The sequence below is a fragment of the Gadus morhua genome, chromosome 12 (assembly GCF_902167405.1).
Source record: "Gadus morhua chromosome 12, gadMor3.0, whole genome shotgun sequence".
Taxonomy (NCBI): domain Eukaryota; kingdom Metazoa; phylum Chordata; class Actinopteri; order Gadiformes; family Gadidae; genus Gadus; species Gadus morhua.
In genome coordinates this window covers 19919862-19941781 of record NC_044059.1, presented here as the reverse complement: position 1 = coordinate 19941781, position 21920 = coordinate 19919862, and the positions used below count along the sequence as shown (strand labels likewise).

Sequence of the window (21920 nt, the reverse complement as noted above, 5' to 3'; positions counted from 1 at the left end):
GACACCCTACCTCAATCCACAACCGGGAGCACAGTGAAAGTATTTGTGATTACGCAGATTACGCTTATGCGTAAAACACATCGTATTGGCTCTTTGACGCCTTTTATTTGTTGAATCCATATTTATTATTGTTTACTGATTTCCTCCATATATGCTAGAGCACACAAACATACACGAAATGTTGTGGAGAGAGGAATTGGGCAGATGAAACGTCGGTTTCATGTCCTCTACGGTGAAATACGCCTCACCCCAGAGAGGGCAAGCACAGTAATCACTGTATGTGCCATTCTACACAACCAATGAATTTTGGCCGGTGTGGAACCGAGTGGACTGGCATTTAGGGATCACTTTGAAACACATTTTAGGTAAACACCTTGGCACAAATCAGTCAACAATTGTGTAGTTCATAACATTTATTTTCTTTAAAATTGTACGTATTTTTATTTTTTGCTTTCTGTCTTTCTTGAACGTGCAGGCTACAACGTCATTATCGTGGTCTGCACAAAATTGTCCATCATGCGTGTATTCTGCTAACTGCCATATAACTACTTAATAGGAAATTCATTTCTAGCCTAGGCTATTCCTTGTTTTTCGTGATTCAGTGGCTCGTCTGAACAACCAATCACCGAACTGACCGCTTCTAAACTCGTGCACGAGAATTGACGTGATCCATAAGCAACGGCGCGTCACTCTTAGTTCATTCTTATTGATTCATCATTAGTAAGATAGGTCTCAGCGGCTTTGGTGAAATAACTTATAAGAAAAAAACTCCTACGTAAAATGTTTTGGCGCGAGTTAGGAGCACTCACTAGCGGTAAGATAAAAAATGCTTTGTGAATACGGCCCCAGATCTTTACGAAATAGAAGAAATACTAATGCTGTCAACCACAATCAAAGGTAAAATTAGTGAAACTATACGACATCTTTTATAAAGATTGTCAATCATCCTTTGTACTTTGAATGAAGATTTGGGGAAACTGACCTTGCAATGAAACTTGATGAAAACACCTGGCAAAATATTTTGTGACAGAATACACTTTCCTTTCACAAGTAACAAAATCAAAGAAGCCAATTTTAAATTTATCCAGAAATTGTATTAAACTCCAATAAAAATGCATAAGATCTCCAGAGACCAACTCCTTGAACTGTCCTAGATGTAAAAACCAAAGAGGGGACATATATTCATATGTTGTGGCACTGTGAAAAATTGAAAGATTTTTGGAACTCAGTTTCACTCATTCACAAAGTCAGTATTGGAAATGCAATTCAATGCATCTCCGTGTGTTTACCTATTAAATGAATTGCCAGAGACCCGAATGGACTCAAAAAATACAGACTGTTAATTATTATGACATATTTTGCCAAGAAATGTATTCTTCTGTTTTGGAAAAATGACCCTTCCACCAACTTTTACAATGTTTCAGGATCAGATAGCCCACCTTCTCCCACTAGAAAAAACTGACTTTTGAAAAGCATAATAGAGGACAAATGTTCCAAAAACTTTGGTCTCCACTGATTTCTCAGTTAAACAGAGAAACCATTGATTGAAGGGTTAAAAAACAACAACAACAACTGTATGCTCTGTTCTATAATTGACCTGCCAACAAATTATAGATAATGCTAGTGGTTATTGTTATGATATATAGTCTGCTTTTGTGTGGTGTTTTTGTTTTTGTTTTGTTTTGTTTGTCTTTGTTATTATTGTATTGTCATTTTTGCTATGTTTGTCAAATTGTGAGGAGGGTTGTGGTGCGCTGTGGGACATGTCTGTATGTTACCTGTCTCACAAATAAAAAAAGAAAAAAAAGAAAATGGAGCAATATAATGGCGACAACTTTGGTGGAAATGTGGCAGCAACGTCTCTGCATTTTCAACCCAAGAACGAGTCCACAATCTTTTCTTCTTTTTCTTCCTTTCCGTCTCTGTGCAGAGGACCGCCAGCATAATGCCTAGTGCTAGGTACTCGGGATCCATTGTTGACGCTTTGTTGCTAGGCTACGTTGTTGCTGCGTCTACTTTGTATAGTTCATGTCACGCGCAACGCAACTACTGTGAGGAATTGCCGCATTGAGAAGATATAAAAACTACTGGAACCTTTGTGACAAAAATGTAAAAAGCATTTATGTTAGTTCTAAATCTTAGATTTTCAAAATAGCTTGCAAACGTGAATGATACAAAGTAGAGAGCATCGCACCCTCGAATATTGTAGTGTGGCCAGTCTTACGACGAGACAAGGCCCGATTTTCTGGCTCTGTGATCGTATAGTGTGACATGTTAAATCGTGGAGGAATGTCTGAGAATCGTGTAGTCTGAACCCAGACCTGGATTGGGCTTTGCAGGGTTTGTTTACCGGCTTTGCTATGGTTACCGGTCCTGCGTGTTCCAATGTTTTTTTAGGTATCTAATAAATCGCTGTCTTATCAATACTTCATTCACTGCCTCTTCCGTGGGCATTACAATATTATGAATAGACTGCCGGGTTCTCCAACGTCTCTCCCTCTGTTCTTGGGCTGCCTAATATCCGTTCGAATTTTGATTTATTTGTTAATATTCGAATTATATTCGAATATTGTGTGTGTGTGTGGTCATCACTGTCACATGGACACATCTGATCCGCATAGAAAAGGATATAGAAAAGGAATAGAAAAGGATCATATATATGCCTCAATCGGAATACAATTATTTGTTCGGAATATAATTCTATTCGGCATGTATACACTTATTCCGATTAGTTTGGGGTTTAACTTAGAGCAGCTGCAGTATTTCTCAATTGGCCCACTCCGCACACCAAACTTGACCGCTGTCAAGGACGGTGGATTTATTGCCTAATTCACGTCTTTGTTATCACTCCGTAGTAGTTACAGTAGTCCGATGACTTATCAACCCCAGCGTGTCCGGTTGCTAAGCGACGGGACATGGGTGTTTATGGGTGACACGGGTGGATTCATGTGATTGCGTATCTTCTTGTCCGCACGCTTCCGAGATAACTTTGCAAGAGTACTACTAACTACTACTAGTACCACTACACTCAAAATTAGCTTGATGTGTCTTATAAGTGACTCAATAAATTCCCTTTTCTATCAAATCATTTTTCAGACATTTTTTGGGTCTTAATTTATGTATGTGTTGGTCTTAAAAAGGTCTTAAAAGGTCTTAAATTTGACTTTAAAAATGGTGCAAGAACCATGCTCTCTCTCTCTCGTTTCGTTCTGCGGAGTACGAAAATTGTCTGAAACTCTCCCATTCAAAATCCATTGAATAACAATTTGTTCTGTGTCGCACGGTTATTTTTTTTATTTTTTGAGGGCTGCTTTGAAATATTGACAGATATAACGGGGGGGAGAGGGAAGGGCTGCTCCCTGCAACTTACACCCTCTCTCTCTCTCTCTCTCTCTCTCTCTCTCTCTTTCCGTTTTGTTGAGCATGTTAATTATCTGAGAAACGCTGCCATTCAAAATGCATCGGTTTACATTTCGTTCTGTGTGGAGCACGTTCGTTTCAGTTTTTGAGGAGGCCTGCTAAATAAAAACAGAAATATTGACATCTATGCACCTAGAGGGTGCACTGTACTGTCTCTCTCTCGCTCGTCTGAAAACAATCCCATTCAAAGTGCATTGGTTTACATTTCGTTCTGTGTAGCACGAAAACATTGGAGAAACGCTCCCATTCAGAATGCATTGGTTTACATTTCGTTTTGTGTAGCACGAAAAAAGTCGGGCAATCGTGCTCTGGAACACGATTCAATAGATTAACGTTCGTGCGCATGAGCACGAAATCGCGTGATACCGGGTTGTATAATTGAACAAATAATATATAAATATTAGGGATGCACCGATTGTGAATTTCTTGGCCGATACGATACCGATGTTTAAAATAACAATTTGGCCGATAGCCGATACCGATGTTTTTTTGTTGTTATTAGTCCCCCTTTTGTGCCAGGGAAACAAACCCTAACCCCCCACGCAGGCACGCAGACAAGCACCTTGTATACACGCACACACAATGACACAGCGAGAGGCTTTTATGATTTGTATGAAATCAATCGGTTTATTTCTGCGCCATCTGCGCCATCAACATCAAAATTATTTCAACATGGGCTTAGGCAGATAGGCCTACATGCGCCGAAAACAGATCGCTATTTATTTTACTATGGAAACTATGGCCAAAAAAAGAAGGTGTCTTTTTACAATTTATTTTTTACCAGCATTCGTAGTGTTGTACAGCTGAGAAATGGTCCGCCAAAAATGTTGGCATCGCTTAGCAACCGAGGCGCTTGCGGAGTGATACAACAGAAAAAAAAAAAAAACAGTGGACAGCATAATGGCTAAATGCCATTTCACCCTGGTTAGACCTGACCCTAGGCACAACCAGCTGACTAGTGTCAGTAGATCTAAGTGACCTGTTAGGTTTGTAATAGATTAGCATATCTGAGATGCAGTAGTAGTCTATTTTATTATAGTGGTATACTGTGATGATTCCCTCCCAGCCTCATACACACCCCTCCCGCCTGTGCGTGTACGTGTGTGGCTCTCAGAGGTGGGGGTAAGTCACTCATGTGCAAGTCACAAGCAAGTCTCAAGTCATAACCTTCAAGTCTCAAGCAAGTCCCAAGTCACTGTGGTGAGAATCAAGCAAGTCACAAGTCAAGTCATTGCTCAGGTCAAGCAAGTCACAAGTCAAGTCATACAAAAATCTGATCATCTAACCCAGTTTCCACATTTAAAAATCGGTAGAGTGAGTGGTTTATAAGTTGAGTTTTATTTCAACATTAACAAAAAAAATGTCTTAACAATAACTCAAACTATTCAAAACATTCCAAAACCATTATGTGAATAGGCCCAAAACTGAAGGCAGCTCTGTCCATCACAAATGTCCAGGTAGTGGTTCAACTGAATTTGGGGACTGGAACTTGAACCCTCTTAATTTTTTTGCGGTATGCTGAGAACAGCCCAGTCTGACGCTCTGGCTCTGATGGTGTAATTTTACTTGAAAATTACTTGAAATCATTATTATAGCCCACTTACAGCCACTGAGTTAGAAGTAGCCTACTGACATGAAAATCGTACTGCACTCCCCCTCCCCCGCTCCCCGCGAGTGACCACTTCGTGCACGTGCACATACTCAAAGCTCGTGACCCAGAGCAAGCTTCTGTTTCCTGCGGTAGCTACTGGAGCTAGCTAACTAGCTAATCAACATTTGGACCTAGCACTAGAAGACAACCCTAAACTCCAACCTAGCTAGCCTGGCTCACTCTCGCGCATCTGTGTTCGCGCTCTTGCGTGATTGCGCGTCCATGTTCTTGGAATGGGTGGAGTCAGAGTCAGCGTTGAACGAGAGGGGGTAGGACCATTTGAGTTGTGTATTTTTAAAATCGGCTGGCGTATCGCAAATCCCATATCCAACATTTAATCTAACTTTAAAAAAGTCATTTCGAGTCATCTGTCTCAAGTCTAAGTCAAGTCTCAAGTCATGAAGACCAAGTCAAAGTCAAGTCGAGTCTTTTATCAGTGTTAGTCAAGCAAGTCTCAAGTCCTCAAATTTGCGACTCGAGTCTGACTCGAGTCAAGTCATGTGACTCGAGTCCCCCATGTCTGGTGGCTCTTATGGGGTGTCGCACCACACTCATTAACGCAGGGGTCTACAACCCGCTGCATGGATTTAAGAGTGCAACGAATATCAACAATCATGGAAAGCTGAAAAGGCTTATCAGTTTTAATTAACAGTATTAACAAATAGAACACAAAAATTACAAGTTGTCCTTTGTATATCTATAGTAGCAATAGCACCTGCTAAACAAGGTCAAAATCTACTCAAAATAATTTAATAAACTGTTTACAACCATGGCTAACCAATGCTTGAGAAGGAGATGAAAGGAGACTAATGTTTCACTCTTTCAATTGCTCTAATTTCAGCTCTAACTGTTGTTATCTAACATACCATATACACAATTTATATGCATATCAATTGTGTATACCAACTGCATGTTGGCTGACATTTACCTAACTTTCTTTCCCCCCACTCTAACCAAGGATGCCTGTTTTTAAATTCCCTAGCCTGACACTCAGTCCACAAGGCTTGCCAGGGTTCTCATCTAAAAGTATAATCTAAAAGGAGATATACAGTGGCATTAAAACATAGTCTTCTGTTGACTACTTGTTATGTGGTATACACATTAATATGGGAGGACTGGACACACACACACACACACACACACACACACACACACACACACACACACACACACACACCACACACACACACACACACACACACACACACACACACACACACACACACACACTTCTGTAACAGAGACAGGGATTGGGCAGTAGTTCATTTGCATCAACGCTACAGACACCAGAAACAGCGCATTCTGAAGGGACTGAAACAGAGGGGAATAGCGGTAGATCATATTTTTTTCCAGCAAACAGCTTCAAAAACATGTTATCTGGAACTCAAATACTGTGTTTACTTGTTGGGAAAACACCATAATATGTCTCCTTTAAACTAAATTCTGAATTCTACTGGAAGCCAATGCAAAGACCAGAGGATGGGTGAGATGTGTTCTCTTTTTTGGGATTTTGTTAAAATTCTGGCAGCAGCATTTGGAATTAATTGCAGCCGCCTGATTGACTTTTTGAGGAGGCCAGTGGAGAAGGCATTGCAATAGTCAAGCCTGGACGATACAAATGCATGCATGAGCTTCTCTAAGTCCTGCTTAGATACATAATCTCTGATGTTTACTTTATTTCTTAGGTGCCAGAATGCTGTTTTAGTTGTGGCTTTAATATGATCACAAAACTAACATCCGAATCCAAGATAACACAGAGAATTTTTACATTGTTTGTTTTCTGAAGGCTTTCAGACTCCAAGTAGGCACTGAGCCTCAATCTCCCTTCTTTATTCCCAAACACAAATATCTCAGTTTTATCTTTATTTAATTGTAAGAAACTATTTTGCATCCAGCTATTCACTTATTAAATGGACAGGCATAAAGAATTAATATGACCAAAGTCATTAGGTGATAATGCGAGGTAAATCTGGGTGTCATCTGCATAGCTGTGGTATGTTATGTTATACTCATGAAATATTTGGCCTAAGGGGAGCATGTAGAGTATAAAGGCCCACTATGCTGGCCATTTCTTCGCTGTTTACTCGGTTTGCGCTCGTATTTTTCTCTACACAGCTCCCCCTACAGTTTCAAAGCAGACATTTAACAAAACTGTCGTAACAACTCGTTGACGACCCTTCCCTATCAACTTCTACTCTAGCCATGTGCATTTGTTTTCAAAGAAGCCGGTGAATGCCTGGAGCCATGTCCAAGGTAGGTGTTCATCAAGAGTAGACAAAGTTATGCATTTTGAAAAAGTGCATTTGTGTTACAATAAACCCATTCTTTTTTATAGTTGACGGGGAGATGTTATATCCTAGATTAGAATTGTTTTATCTTTGGTTATTGAACATAACGATCAGTGTAAGAGTGTTGGCCAACATAATACATAACGATAGCATGCGCAACAATTGGCACAGCAATCGTACATTTATGTTTCTGCTCAAGTACGTTACTTGTGTACGGAATTACAGGGAGATGGATTCCCTGTTTACACAAGGACGCTTGCGGGTAAAAACGACAAAATATTTTATCGGAAGTGCCTTTCGTTTAGATGGTGACAGCGTTTTTAGGGCTTAAAATCGCAAAAACCTGAAACCACCCTCCAGAGTGGAAAACTTGAATACGCTCGCCGTAGCGTTTCTGTTTACACTGCCAAAACGCAAAACTCTACTCAGGTCGCGTACACGTTTAAGTCACATACATGCGCCAGTACAGGGAAATTGGATTATTTCCATGCGTCGGACCGGTTTTGTGTTCTGAAATAAGGAGGCTTGCAGTAGCAACCGGGCTAGCTTTTATGCAGCTCACAACAATACAGTCAACGCATGTCCCTCTCCACTTGAATGACTACATTTCTTCCTGAATCACAACAGTACTTTTCCGGTCTCTAGCGCAATCTGCTGGCCGGATGGTATCGTACCATCTCGCTTTACATAACAAATGAAGATGTCTAACAACTTTATAAATGTATCTCTGGCTATTAGTATAGCAAGCCTTGTAAACATGAACATGTAAGCGGAAACTCACATTCGGAATGCACAAGTTGTGTGTTTCCTACACAGGTGTAACATATCAACTTATCACACAAGGATACTGGTATGATCTATTTACGAATCAACTTTTCAATACTCAACCATCATCAGTGTCCAAACTATTCCCTGTCGTTCTCAGGGCACACACAGTCTTTGTATCTCAAGGGTTTTCCGTACATTGGATCTGGTCCTAGTGTGCAGACCTTCTGCGTCCTGTGAACCTTTTCGTACCACTGCCCCCTCTGCGACCTGTTGTTCTGTTTCAGAGGAAGGCTCTGTCCAACGCTGGCCCCGGACAAATGTCCTTTTGGTTCCTGTGATATTTCTTTCCATTCACCAGAACTACATAGGAACGTTCACTGAGTTGGTCTATGCACATCCCAGGGACCACCGTGTGTCTTGGTCCTTGGGGTGAAGAAGGACTCTCACTGTTTGACCATGGATGAGAGCAGTCATGTTCCGTGCCCGGGCATCATAGTGCTGTTTCACTGTCTGTCCCCTTGCCTGCTTACTTTCAGTGACATTCTGTACCCCTTTGGGCATTAGTTGTGTTTCTCTGATGGGCAGGACTGTGCGTGTCCGTCGGGGCATGAGCCTTTGCACTGGGGAGCTACCAAGTCCTTCCGTTGGAGTGTTCCTCCATGCCAGAACAGCTTTCCATGGATCACTTCCCTCAAGGGATGCCCTTTTGAGCAGCGTTTTGGCAATTTTGACAGCAGACTAAATTTTTCCATTGTTCTGGCTGTGATAGGAGGATGACGTATCATGTCTAAAGTCCCAGTCCATGTCTACTGAATTGTCTCTTGCAGCAGTCAATAACGGTGGATGCAGTGTAGTCTCTCAGTTCTTCTAGCTCACAATAGTCAGAATAATAATCCACCATGATGAGGTATGTGCTTTTGTTTAGAGAGAACAAATCCATTCCCACTATAGACCATGGGATGTGAGGGACTTGATGGGGAATCAGTGTTTCTTTCTGTTGTCGTCGCTGGACTGAGTTGCAGGTGGAACAGCTGCTGATGAAGTTACTTATGTCTTTCGTCATGTCCCGCCAGAAAACAGTCCCACAAGTTTTCCGGAGGCTGGCCTCTATTCCTGAATGGCCAGTGTGAATCTTTGCCAAGAACTCGGAGCACAGTACTGCAGGAATGAGCACTCTGTTCCCTTCGAAAATGAGGCCCTTGTCTATTGTGGGCTCTTCTTTGTATGTCCAGAAAGGCTGTACTGACTGCCCTATGTGTTGTTTATACTCTGGCCAGCCTCTGCTGATGCTTGCCTGAAGTGTCTGAAGCACTGGGTCCTGTGCTCTGTGCGTCTCTAGCATCTGATTGGTGAAGTTTATATCACAGGTATGATTCACCTGTTTGAGTTCTGGGTGGGTGAGGCCCATGGCATAGACTGTTGTTGGGGTTTGCATTTGGGCGTGTTCTGTATTCGCTAGAAGTGTCCTGGACAGGAAGTCTGCAATGTGTGGCTCCTTGCCTAGCTTGTAGATCACCCGGAGCAGGTATCTATGTAGCCTGAGCATCATCCGCTGTAGCCTCTTTGGTGCTGAAAGCAAAGACTTCTAAAAGATAGTTTCAAGTGGTTTATGATCTGTATGAACCGTGACATATTCTCTGCCATGCAAGTAATGGTCAAACTTATCACATACAAAAACAAACTTTTTCAATCTGCGTGTACCTTTGTTCCTTGTCCGTCAGTGTTCTAGATGCGAATGCCACTAGTTGCCCATTCTGTAAAAGGGCCACTCCCAAGCCTGTCTCACTAGCATCACCTTGCAGCGTGACTTCTTCCTGGAGGTCATAGTATTTGAGGACTGGGTGGTGCGTGATAAGGCGCTTAATGGTCTCCAGCGCTGCTTCGTGTGCTGGCAAACATGTCCAGTCTATATCTTTGTCGGTCAGACGTCGGAGAGGCTCACACACATCTGATAGGCTAGGGAGGAACTTTGATAGATAGTTCACAAACCCTAACAGTCTCTGGAGAGACTTGACGTCTTTCAGTGTCTGCATTTTCTGCACAGCTGTAATCTTGTCAGGATCTGGACGCAGGCCCTCTGATGTGAGGCGATGACCCATCGCCTCACAGTGGGAAGTTTCAGCTTAGGCTTTTTTTTGTTGAGCTTCAAGTTGACTTCTCTGGCTCTTTGCAATAGGGCTTCAACATTTTTGTCATGGTCTGCCATGGCGTCCTCGTCGGTGTCTCCACAACCATACACCAAGATGTCATCTGCTATTACGCTCACACCTTTCAGGCCCTGAAGTGCCTCGTGTTTTCTCCTCTGATATTCCTCCGCTGCTGGTTTTATACCAAATGGCATTCTCAGCCATCTATATCGTCCTTCCGGTGTCCAGAATGTGGTCAGATAACTGCTTGCTTGATCCAGTCGCACTTGCCAATAGCCATCTTTTGCATCTAATACTGAGAATATCTTGGCCTTTGCTAATTCCGGCAGTATTTCTTCTACTGTGGGCATCTGGTAGTGTGATCTCAGTAGGGCCTTGTTCAATGGACCCGGGTCCAGGCATATACGTAGCTTGTCTTTCTTCTACGTCACCACCATGTTGCTGATCCAGGGTGTCGGCTCTGTGAACTTGGCTATGATCCCATTCTGTTCCATTTCCCTTATGGCTGTGGTTAATCTCTCTTTTATCAGGATCGGCGTCCGCCGTGGCAACTGCTGCACAGGCCAGGTGTAACTCTCCCTTGTGGCATCCCAGTCCGTCGAAAACATCTTCAAATGTGGAGATGATTTCTTCTGCTGTTTTGGGTGTGACTGTGTCTGGGAGATCATTTTGGGTGTTGAAATTATATATGACATGCTTTGGGTCTATGTGAATTAGGTTCAGTCTCTGGCAGGTGTCGGCTGAAAGTAACGGTATTTGTGATGTCTCCATTATCTGCAATTTGAGAATGTGCGTTGTGCCATTACGCTCGGTTTTGAGTTCATATTCTCCTCTGGGTCTTATCAGTGTGCCATCATACAACTTAAGCATTGCTTTGCTGGGTAACAGAGCTGGGGTACTGTCCTGTAGTGTGCATTGTAGGTCAGTGAAACCCATTATATTGACCGTAGATCCTGTGTCCAGCTGACATTTTAGAGTCTGTCCTGGATCATACTCCAGTGACTCTTCATTGTCTGTGGCTAGCTTGAGATTCACAAAACATTTGTTTGAAACATTGTCTAGACCAGGCATGTCCACAGTCCAGCCCGCGGGCCAAACTTGGCACGGGGTTATATTTTATATGGCCCGCGGCTCCCTTTCAAAAATGTATAATTTATGGCCCGCCAGCCCGCCACTGTTGCAATTTCTCTTTTCACCACATGGTGACAGTACCATTCTGGCGTCAGCCACGGCCACGACCCGCATGAACCTGACCCCTCCCCCCCACAGGTAGGCTAATAAGGGTTAGCAATTGCATGGACGTATTCCTACATCATGGCTGCTGTAGATATATGTAATGAGCAAGCAATGATTTTACGAGTTAAAAATAAATCAAATCCACTATAAAATGTAATTAGCGCTAAAATTGTTAGGTGCAAATAACTAGTATATCATTTAAATCAACTCATACATTTAAGTTATCTTGATTGGGCTTTATTTTCATCAGTTAATAAATGTAAGTACAACTCAATAGTATATCAGTTAAAGCAAACTATACATTTAAATAATCTTGATTTGGCTTTATATTCAATCAGTTCATAAATGTCAGTACAACTCACTATATCAGTTAAATCAACGTATACATTTAAGTAATCTTGATTGCAGTTTATATTCAATCAGTTCATAAAGGTAAGTACAACTCACTAGTTTTGTAGTTGCATCGAAAAAGAAATGTATGTTACTTATAATGCTATTTAAGTTTAATCAACTATTGAATTTATGTAGTATTGACTCGAGGTTAAGTCACCTGACAGTTTCAAGTAATATGGACTGAAGATGGAGTTGAGTGAAATAGTAATATCTATTTAAGTTAACTTATTGTCTTGGTTGTCTTGACATACAATTTCAAGGCAGCATGGACACTCCGATTTTTAAGTTGAAACAACAAGTTCGGGTTTACAGTGTAAATTGTTGTTAGTTTCCTATTGTTCTGAGTTAATGAAGTTGAAGAAAAGACAATATTATTATTTTGACTTCAATTGTTGCAATACAGTATATGTGAATTTGGTATGGTCAAAAAGTAGTCAACAAATCATACATGGCTTCTCTAATTAACTTGGACAGCTATTCATCAATGCTTGTTCCTTGTGTGGTGTGATATACAAGTTGTCAATGAGACTTTTTTCTTCTAGCATTTTTATTGTCAAATTGAAGTCTATTGCAGACTATTGCATATCGTTAAATAAAAATGATGAAATGCAATTAATTTGTATCTGACTTTATTATGGTCCAAAGATATGATGGGAGAGGCATTCGGCCCTCGAGGTATTTAAAAATTTCAAATTTCGGTCTAGACAGTTCACTTGAGAGACGTACCACATTGCAACTGACCCCTCTGACTGTGGCTGTCATCCTCTAATAGATTCACCTGAGGTTTATTCTGTGCACTCCTACACACCCGGGCAAAATGATTTATTTTCCCAAATTTCTTGCACATGACTTCGTATGCAGGGCATTTGGCTCTTACGTGCATCGATCCACAGTACTGACAGACTGATACTTTATCTTGCCTCTGCTTGTTGTTACTCTGCTTGTTGTGGCCTCTTCTGGGCACGTGGTTCTGACAGACGTTCCCGGGAGGCATATCTGTGCCTTGATTCTGAATTGTTCCCCTCCTATTTTCTCAATCTGGATTTGTGTTTGTTTACTGGAGCGACACATGTCAATAGCTTTCGTCAGGGTGAGATTGGGTTCTCTAAGCATGCGCGCCTGTGCCTTGAGACGACAACAGCGACCTCCGTGGAGGCTACGACTCCTCAGCCCCTATCGTCAGATGTTGACAACGCGATCCAGGAACTGTACCAGCGGAACAGTGAAGGACTCGATGCTCAGCAGAGTCAACGGCTGCGAGACCTGCTCCAGCAGTTTACAGACATTTTTGCTGCACGAAATCAGGACAGCACCCAAACTAACCTGGTGCAGCACTCAATTGACACTGGCACGGCCCTGCCCATTAGACTGCGAGCCCGCCGACTAGGGTTCGCCAAACAAGAAGCAGCAGAGCAGATGATCCGGGAGATGGCAGAGGCGGGGGTGATACAGCCATCCAACAGCCCCTGGGCTGCCCCTGCCCTCCTGGTCAAAAAGAAGGACGACAGCTGGAGGTTCTGTGTGGACTATCGTCACTTGAACGATGTAACCAGAAAGGACTCTTATCCCTTGCCCCTCATAGATGACGCCTAGGGTCTCAGTGTTTCAGCTCACTAGACCTGCGGAGCGGCTACTGGCAGGTGGAGCTGGCACCAGATGCAAGTTGACAGTTGAGCTTGGTGGTGGTTACGGTAGACTGGAGGATTCAATAAAGTGACTTAAAGAATATAGCACGTCTCTGCTTTTGATATTTGCCACAATAAGTTCAGAAATGTTAATGCAATACTTTTGGGGGAATTCACCTGAACTAAGTAATTTCATTGAACATAATGTTGGATACCTGCGAGAGTATGCTGCGATCTTTATAGCTCCATGGCTGGCACGCGGTGGGTCCCAGTGTAATTTGAGAAATGCATCCCTGCCGGCGATTTTCATTAAATTAGGAAATTATGTGCGGAACTATTTTGTCCCGCCCACGGGATCTACGGATACAAATACTTCTGCTACACATTTACCACCTAGACGTGTTGCAAAACAACCTGCAAAAAAAACCCACAGCTGAGACTTGCAGGAGCAGATTCGAGCAGTTGTAAAATGGATTGGTGCTCCCTCATTAAAATGCTGAATTAACGTAGCGTTCTTTATCATTTTATTTGTGAGGAAATTTTTCATAGATTCATTACTTCAAATTTGGGTTTACGAATGCAAACCTTTTGGGCATGTTCTCAGATTATGAAACACGGGTGTGCGAATGTGTTTTGCACCAACTGCGCTGCAATAATTGTAGCAAAAGGATTTGTGCACCTGTAACACAGATTTGCGTACTCGTAGACCCTATTTTGTGTTTACAATGGTATAAAAAATATTTACGACTACATATGTACTGTTACACATTTGTGACAGTTGCCTTTACTCTCAGTTTGGCAAGGACAGGTATGGTGGGCAAGGGGTTCTGATGTATGAGAGACTCGCTGAGAAACTAGTTCAGTACCAGGCTGAAAATCCAGAAGCTACAACTTGTCATCAAATATATGAGGGTGTTAGTAAGCCTCTCATAATTGCCATTGTAACACCTCTGATGAATCGTGTGCACAAGGAAGTACAGCAGTCTGGTGAATTGTTTTTTGTGGATGCGACTTCCAACACAGAAGAGCACAATCTGAAAGTGTTTGTAATGTGCACACACAGTGTATCTGGAGCACTACCACTTGGTATCTTCATCACTAGTGATGAGCAAGAAAGCACACTTAAACAGGGTTTTGAAATGCTTCGCTCCTGTTTACCTCAGCATGCGTTCAATGGCCGTGGCCCAGAACAAGGACCCCAAGTCATCCTCACAGACAACTGCAAAGAAGAAAGAAATGCACTGAAGTCTGTTTGGCCATCTTGTGTTTTACTCCTTTGTATCTTTCACATGCTCCAGCAGGTCTGGAGATGGCTTCATGAGGGTAGCCATAATATCAACCAATCAGACAGGCCCCATATCCTAAACCTTTTTAAGAAGTCCCTATATGCCCAAACAAAGCAAGAATTCAACAACTGTTTCAGTGCACTTTTGAATGATGACCAATGCAAACGATACCCAAATCTACTGAGTTATCTACACAATCTGTTCAAAGACAAAGAAGCTTTTGCTCTATGCTTCAGAACAGAACTACCTGTTAGAGGCAATCACACGAATAACTTTGCAGAGGCCCAGTTTCTGGTTTTGAAGGATGTGATTCTACGTCGTACAAAAGAGTACAATGTTGTTGGGCTACTGGACAAGCTGACAATTGATCTGGAAGACCATTACAAGAATAAGCTGCTCAGTATTGCTGATGGAAGTTATGATGGTCTTTACAGGCACCGATTCATGGGGAAAGGAAAGGATGGAAGCACAGGCTTCAAAGTTCCAGATAAAAAACAGCTGGATACCTATCTCTCCACTGTGAGAGACTTTGGCAACAACATCTTCAAAGTTGGAAGCGCTTCAGATACCAGTCAAAGGTATAGTATCAAATCTAAAGATTTAACTGATCATGTATTTACTATTTTCACAATTTATGTAGCAACTGAAAATTCTCCCTTTGAGTTATGACCCATTTTGCAATGTTTGCCCATGCAATTAAATAATAATAATAATAATAATAACAATAATAATAATATTAATAATAATAATACAAACAGTACTATAAAAAAACAAGAAAAAGGTTTTTAGAAGTGTCACGTGATGTTGGTGTGACGTTGCCCCCTAATGGTCTACATGTTTTGCCATACCACCTGATGTGATGGGACAGAACCTTTGTAATTTATGCTATGATATTAATGTAAAATGTGCTTTATTATTTTTCAGTTACACCGTGGACATGAGTCTTGGAGTGTGTAGCTGCCAGACTGGTAAAGATGGGACCCCATGCAAACACCAGTATGTACTGTGGATGGCAAATGTAGCACACTGTATTAATTTCATCCCCGTTACCAACCCAAACAGTAGACAAAAATTGGCATGGATAGCATTAGGGAAAACACTTCCTGTTGATAGTTACAATTCCTTACGCTCTTGTGATGTGGGTGGTCAGAAAGAGCTTGCACAAGGCGACGGTCTTCCCAGCGAGGCATCCACTATCATGGGAACAACACACTGCTCGACTCCTGTGGAGATAGAAAACCCTGACTCTCCAGCTGATGTTATTGAAGCCGCAGAACATTTGTTGCAAACCAGCTGTATGCAGATACTCCAAAAGCTTCAAACCACCAGAGATCTTAATTTGGCAAAAGGGATAGTTAAATTTTCAAAAAGAGTAGAATCCCTAAGCTCTGCAAGAGCTATGCAATCCAATTTGGTGAGTGCTCTTTATAATTTTGGGGCTAGCGAGATCAAGAAAACAGGAATGGGCAAGAAAATCAAGGTCCAACCAAACAGAAAAAGGAAGACTGGGAATGGGAGTCGTCAAGCGGTACCCAAAGGACGGCCAGTGCAGCTACATGAGCCCAAAAGAAAACGCACACACACATTTACTACAGCAGTGCAGTCAAATACCAACACTAGTAAGAAGTCTGGGACCCATACCATGCAATCAAAGACAAAGCATTTAAAAAGAAATAAATAAAAGAGACTGGGCAAACTGGACTGGGGCATCAACTGTAGAATTTAATAGGGAGAATGTAAATACTCAATATTTTGTAAATGTATACAATGAATTCACTTTTTCGTGCAGGCATTTGCGTGTCTTGCCAGGTTTCTTTTTTCAGCAAAGTTTTTTTTGCAGTGGTCACATTGGTATTGTTGTTTGTGGTTCTTGTTTTTGTGTCTCCAGTTTTTTTTCATGTTGAAATGTTTCATTGCAAATGTCACACACACATTCATGGCAGCCTCTTTGATGAAATTTTAAATCCTTCTGTCTTGTGAAGGTTATTTGGCAATTGGGGCATTTATTTGGCTCTGCCAACCCTGTGTCCCTGTCCTCCCGCTCTTGTTGGGCTTTGTCTTTCCAATCCTATAAATATATATATCAAAAATCAAGGTTTGCCTTTGCATTTGTTGCCTTTTCTACAATACTGAATTTCTCTCTCAAGACATATACATACACCAACATCAATTTACTTCATGTCTTACTTGTGAATCTATTATTATTATTATTATTATATTACACTTAGCTGATGCTTTTATCCACTTACAATCCTCTGATGTTAAGTCCACCTTAAACATTAGGCCACGGCTGCCTTATGCATGTGACAATAAGCTTATACTTGTGTCCATTTCATTATTTATTAAGAAATTATGGTAGCAGCTAGTGCATACAGAACCTTGCGTACTTCTGAGGGCAAGTTTTTCCACATTCTCCCAGTCACTTTGGAAACGTGTCCAATGTCTGCTTCATTTCCCCCATTTCCAAGATCTTTTATGACATCGGACTGTTAAACATAGCAATGGCAAACGGTGTTACATGGCAACCATTCATATGGAGGGAATATATTTCTTGGCGGAAGAATGATAATCTATGAATATATCGTTACATTTTTCGTTGCTGTGCCTTTGTTTAATGAAATCTTGCTAGATCAACGTAGTAACCGTTTAAGAAAAGCAATAAGCCACTCAAGTCTGTGCTTTGTAGCCTACTGTATGTCACGGTCTCTCCCACCGGATCCTAGCTGCCACTAGTTTTCTCTGTTTGTCTTGTCTGTCTGTCATGTTCTGTCTCATGTACGGGGGCGTGGCCTGCTGAACTCCCCAACCCAGCCACGGTGATCACCCGCACCTGACCGTCATCACCAATCACGCCCACCTGTATATCTTCCCCAGGTTTTCAACCATTCGTCGCCAGATCGTCAGCTACACTTACCTAGTTAAGTTATCCTCCGACCTTTCTAGCCTTTTCCTAGTTATTCTCATTGTTCTCGTTCACCACTCGACTCTCCTCTCCTGCAGGAATACCAGTTCCTCCGAACCGTCGAGGGTGACTATCTGTTCCGGCAATCCACCCGACCCACCATCTCCGGATCGCCACAGACCTTCTCCTCTGCTCTGTGTAGCAATAAACTGGTTAATTGCTACCAACCTCGTCCTGTTGTCATTTGTGCCGTGCGTTTGGGTTCACCCCGTCTTGACCCGTAACACTGTATAATAAATCCCCTTAGCTGTTCGATTAGCCTACAGTATAAAGCACGGCCTCTCGGGGCTTATTGCTTAAATATAATATAATACATATAATACAATATAATGCTAAATTATACCGCAACTGCCTGGAAAAATGTATTCCATCCTGTCGGCTTTTTAATGGATTTTTTTTTTGCACCTGCAGAGTCAGCACCGCTATGTTCCGCCATTTTTTCATAATAACAGGACCGACCTTACGTTGTGACGTCAGGAGCGACGTTGAATGGCATCGACCCTTTCAGATGGCAACAACCGTTTACGAAAGGGAAATCTGCGACGGCGACACAGACGTCTCTACCAAAGAGTGTGTGATCGTCTGCAGCCGCATTTTGCGCAAAGGGAGACCGGTCAACATTTTAATTGTTTAATACTTTAAGCACAAAAAGTTTTATTTTGCTTAATGGTTTAGTTCGAAATGTTCAATTTCAGCTCAGTGAAGCACTTTAAACACCTTATTTTTATTTTTATTTATAATTGTGCTTCAAATAAAGACACGCATTTCTCTACACCTTATTCTTGTTTAAAAATCATTCACATTATATTAAAGTTATAAACAGAGATACAAAGTTGACCTCATGGCGTCTGGAGCCCTGTGAAGTAGGCCTACTGATAAATGTAATGCATTCGTTATCCCACCCACCCAAAATCACCACCAGCCGTCACTGCATATAAATTACATAGATATCTATATAATATAATACATATTATCACGGCCAAAAGCTGTGTGCGCCTCCAGACGATATTATGAATCACAAACGACTTTGTCGGGTTCTGCGACGTCTCTGGTTCTTCCACTTTCACATTAACCTGAAGTCGATTGAAACGCGCGCTGCCTGCTGGCGGCTGCCCGCTGCCGGGCGATGGTGCCTCGCGGCAACCGGCGGCATGTCGCAGTTCATGTACTTCAGCGAGTCAAAGCCAAAGTTCCTTTCCCCCAATTCCTTCTCAACCATGGCTCAGATAACCCCCACAACAGTCTCGTTGTGTAAATACAAGACACGTCAAAGAACCGACAAGAAACACAGTGTGTGTATTCACACACACACATGTGGCGCTCGCACGGTCGAGTCTCATTGGTGGGCCAACGTCTCTGGGCGGGCCAGGCAGAGTAAGGGGAGGAGCTTAGATGCTTGACGACGTCCTAAATAAAGACATTCCAAATCAGCGCGCTTGAGCCTCCGTTTTTTCAAAGGCGAGCATAACAGCTACTGCTCGTTTTACACCAAACGCAAGTTTTAGCCACTGGGGGACCATAGGCAGGCTAGGGGAACTCTTATTTATGTTAGAAAACCTCATAAAGTGAGATTTTCATGTCATGGGACCTTTAATCTGGTCACGGCAAAAATATATTTTTTTCTTCATGTGTGGCCCTAATACTCCGTCGTAATGACTAATATCACCTCGGTGCGCTTTTAAATACAACTTAATTTAACCTTATATTAATTAGGGATGGGTCAGAATATTAGATTATTCGTTCCCGAGTCAAAATCGATTTTTAACATTTGGACCGTCAACATTGTTTGACCGGTTGCCATGGTTATCTCTACGACGGAGTACGGAGTATTAGGGCCACACATGAGAAAAAATATTTTTGCCGTGACGAGATTAATGTCGACACGTCGACTAGTAAATTAACACGTCTGTTCAGGTCCTCCTCCTGAACAGACAAATTTTTCGTGTGGTTAATTTGCAGTTGCGGTTTTAATTACATTAAACTGTAATCAGAAAACGCGGTTATATGCTATAGACCCATCTGCGGTATAAAAGCTTGGACGAATTTCGAATTATAATACACTTTATGTTGAAAGTATAGAACGTCGAGATTCCCATTGAAACGAATTGCGCGGTGACTAGAGTTCACAACGAGAGCTGGTACATTGTGAAAAATTAATTAAACTGTAATCAGACAACGCGGTAATACATACAAATTGCGGTTGAGGTGACGAAATATTGGACATAGTATTAATAATATAATAATATTGCATAGTTACATCAACACAAGTATAATGATGAACATACCTCCACTTGTTCTGGCGTCTGCTTCTCCCCTAAGGCAAGGTCAAGGGTGCTAGTCTTGTCGTCTTTGCGGCCCGGGAAATGTAAGGCAAGTCAATTTCCCCGCGAACATATTCCCGCGTTGTGGTATGATTGTGGTGTGGGAGGAATTACCCCTAAAATCAGCCTCGCGCAAATGTGAAAATGCAAGACGCCTATGCACGGGAATCAAACAGAATAATAATAATAATAATAATACATTTAATTTAGAGGCGCCTTTCAAGGCACCCAAGGTCACCTTACAGAGCATTAAGTCATCATAAATCGTATAAAAACAAGACATTCTGGAAGAATAAATAAATAAATAAATAAAACAAAAACAAGACAAAACAAACAAACAATCAAGACAGTGATCAGTTAGATGTTGTGTGCGAGTTTGAACAGGTGGGTTTTGAGTTGTGACTTGAAGGTTGTAATGGTGTCTGACTGTTTTATGTGTGGGGGGAGGGAGTTCCAGAGCCTGGGTGCTGAACAGCTGAATGACCGGGCACCCATTGTAATGAGTCGTGATGTGGGGATACATAGTAGTCCAGCAGAGGTTGAGCGGAGGGAGCGGGAGGGAGTGTATTCTTGGAGGAGGTCGCAGAGGTAACTGGGGGCTAGGTTGATGGTGATAGAATGATGGTGGTCCACCGAATTGTACTTTGAAGAGTTGCCACGGTGTCTAAAGAAACATAACTTCACTAAATACCGGCATTCATAAATATAGACTTCTCCACTCACTACTACTTCAATTAATTTTGGTTATGGCGATGTTCGAACCGTACCTGTCAGAACTGCATGGCAACAGTGACATAGGCCTACCGTTTGAAATCGTGTATTTGTCCGAATCAATCACGCAGCATGATTCGCTGAACATTGCCAGGACTGCAATGTTGTAGAAGTCTTGCATATAATATTCATACAATGCAAATTTGTTATCAGCCGGCTATCGCTTCGGAGTTAAATGGTAGGAGTAGCCACGTTTACATGGACACATCTGTTCCGCATAGATTTCTATGCGGAACAGAAAATGATCATGTATACGCCTCATTCGGAATACAATTATCTTTATTAATAATTATTAATAGAAGAGGTGGTGTATTCCGTTTTAATCGCCATGTATACACTTATTCCGAATAGATAGGGGTTTAACTTAGAGCAGCCGCAGTAGTTCGCAATTGGTCCACTGAGCTCCGTCGGTACTTTTAAGCACACTGAACTTCCCCGCTGTCAAGGAAAGTGGATTTATTGCCTGATTCACGTCTTTGTTATCACTCCGTGAAAGTAGTCCGGTAGGCGTGTCCGGTTGCTAAGCAACGGGACATGGGTGTTTATTAATGACGTGTCCGCGCGCGTCCGAGATAACTGTAAATTAGTAGGCTACTACTAGTACTTTTGCAGGCTGAACGTTAAAATACTTCTTAACTTAGAGAGATGGCAGCTGCAGTAGTGCGCAATTGGACCTTCGAGGATTCCTGGTCACCAAATTCCTCTTGTTTGCGGCGGAGCTTAGGGGTAAATATAAAGATCTGACGAGAAATTGACGTTGCTGCGCTGTCCTCCTCCTTCTTAATTGAAGGAGCAGGTAGATAAATGCTCTCTCTCTGCTGTGCTTTCATTAAAATCAAATTTAAAATCCCCGATAGTGATAAGATATCCATTATGTCGCCGCCGGTCCAGAGATGTGTCAGGTGTGCGCGAGAGACATAACGTACACTTTTGTTGCTACACATTTTAGGAACAGATCTATGCCGCATAGAAATCTATGCGGATCAGATGTGCCATGTAAACGCGGCTAGTGTGTGATCAGGCAAACATGACATTTCAGGACATAAAGTCAC

At 42.0% G+C, this 21920-nt stretch overlaps 2 protein-coding genes across 2 annotated transcripts in view; both read left to right on the top strand.

Annotated features, from left to right (window-relative positions):
* Window positions 1–21920, top strand: part of LOC115555039 (complement factor H) — a 279134-nt gene that overhangs the window by 28479 nt on the left and 228735 nt on the right. The window lies entirely within an intron of this gene.
* On the top strand, window positions 14556–16908 carry LOC115556343 (uncharacterized). The gene is made up of 2 exons (XM_030373548.1): window positions 14556–15392; window positions 15739–16908. Exons 1-2 carry the CDS (start codon window positions 14578–14580, stop codon window positions 16493–16495), a joined length of 1572 nt encoding a protein of 523 aa, XP_030229408.1. The 5' UTR covers window positions 14556–14577; the 3' UTR covers window positions 16496–16908.

Coding starts and splice junctions, on each gene's coding strand:
- LOC115556343 (XM_030373548.1), top strand. CDS start 14,578: ATGTGCACACACAGTGTATCTGGAGCACTACCACTTGGTATCTTCATC. Junction 15,393..15,738: donor GCTTCAGATACCAGTCAAAG/GTATAGTATCAA, acceptor ATTATTTTTCAG/TTACACCGTGGACATGAGTC.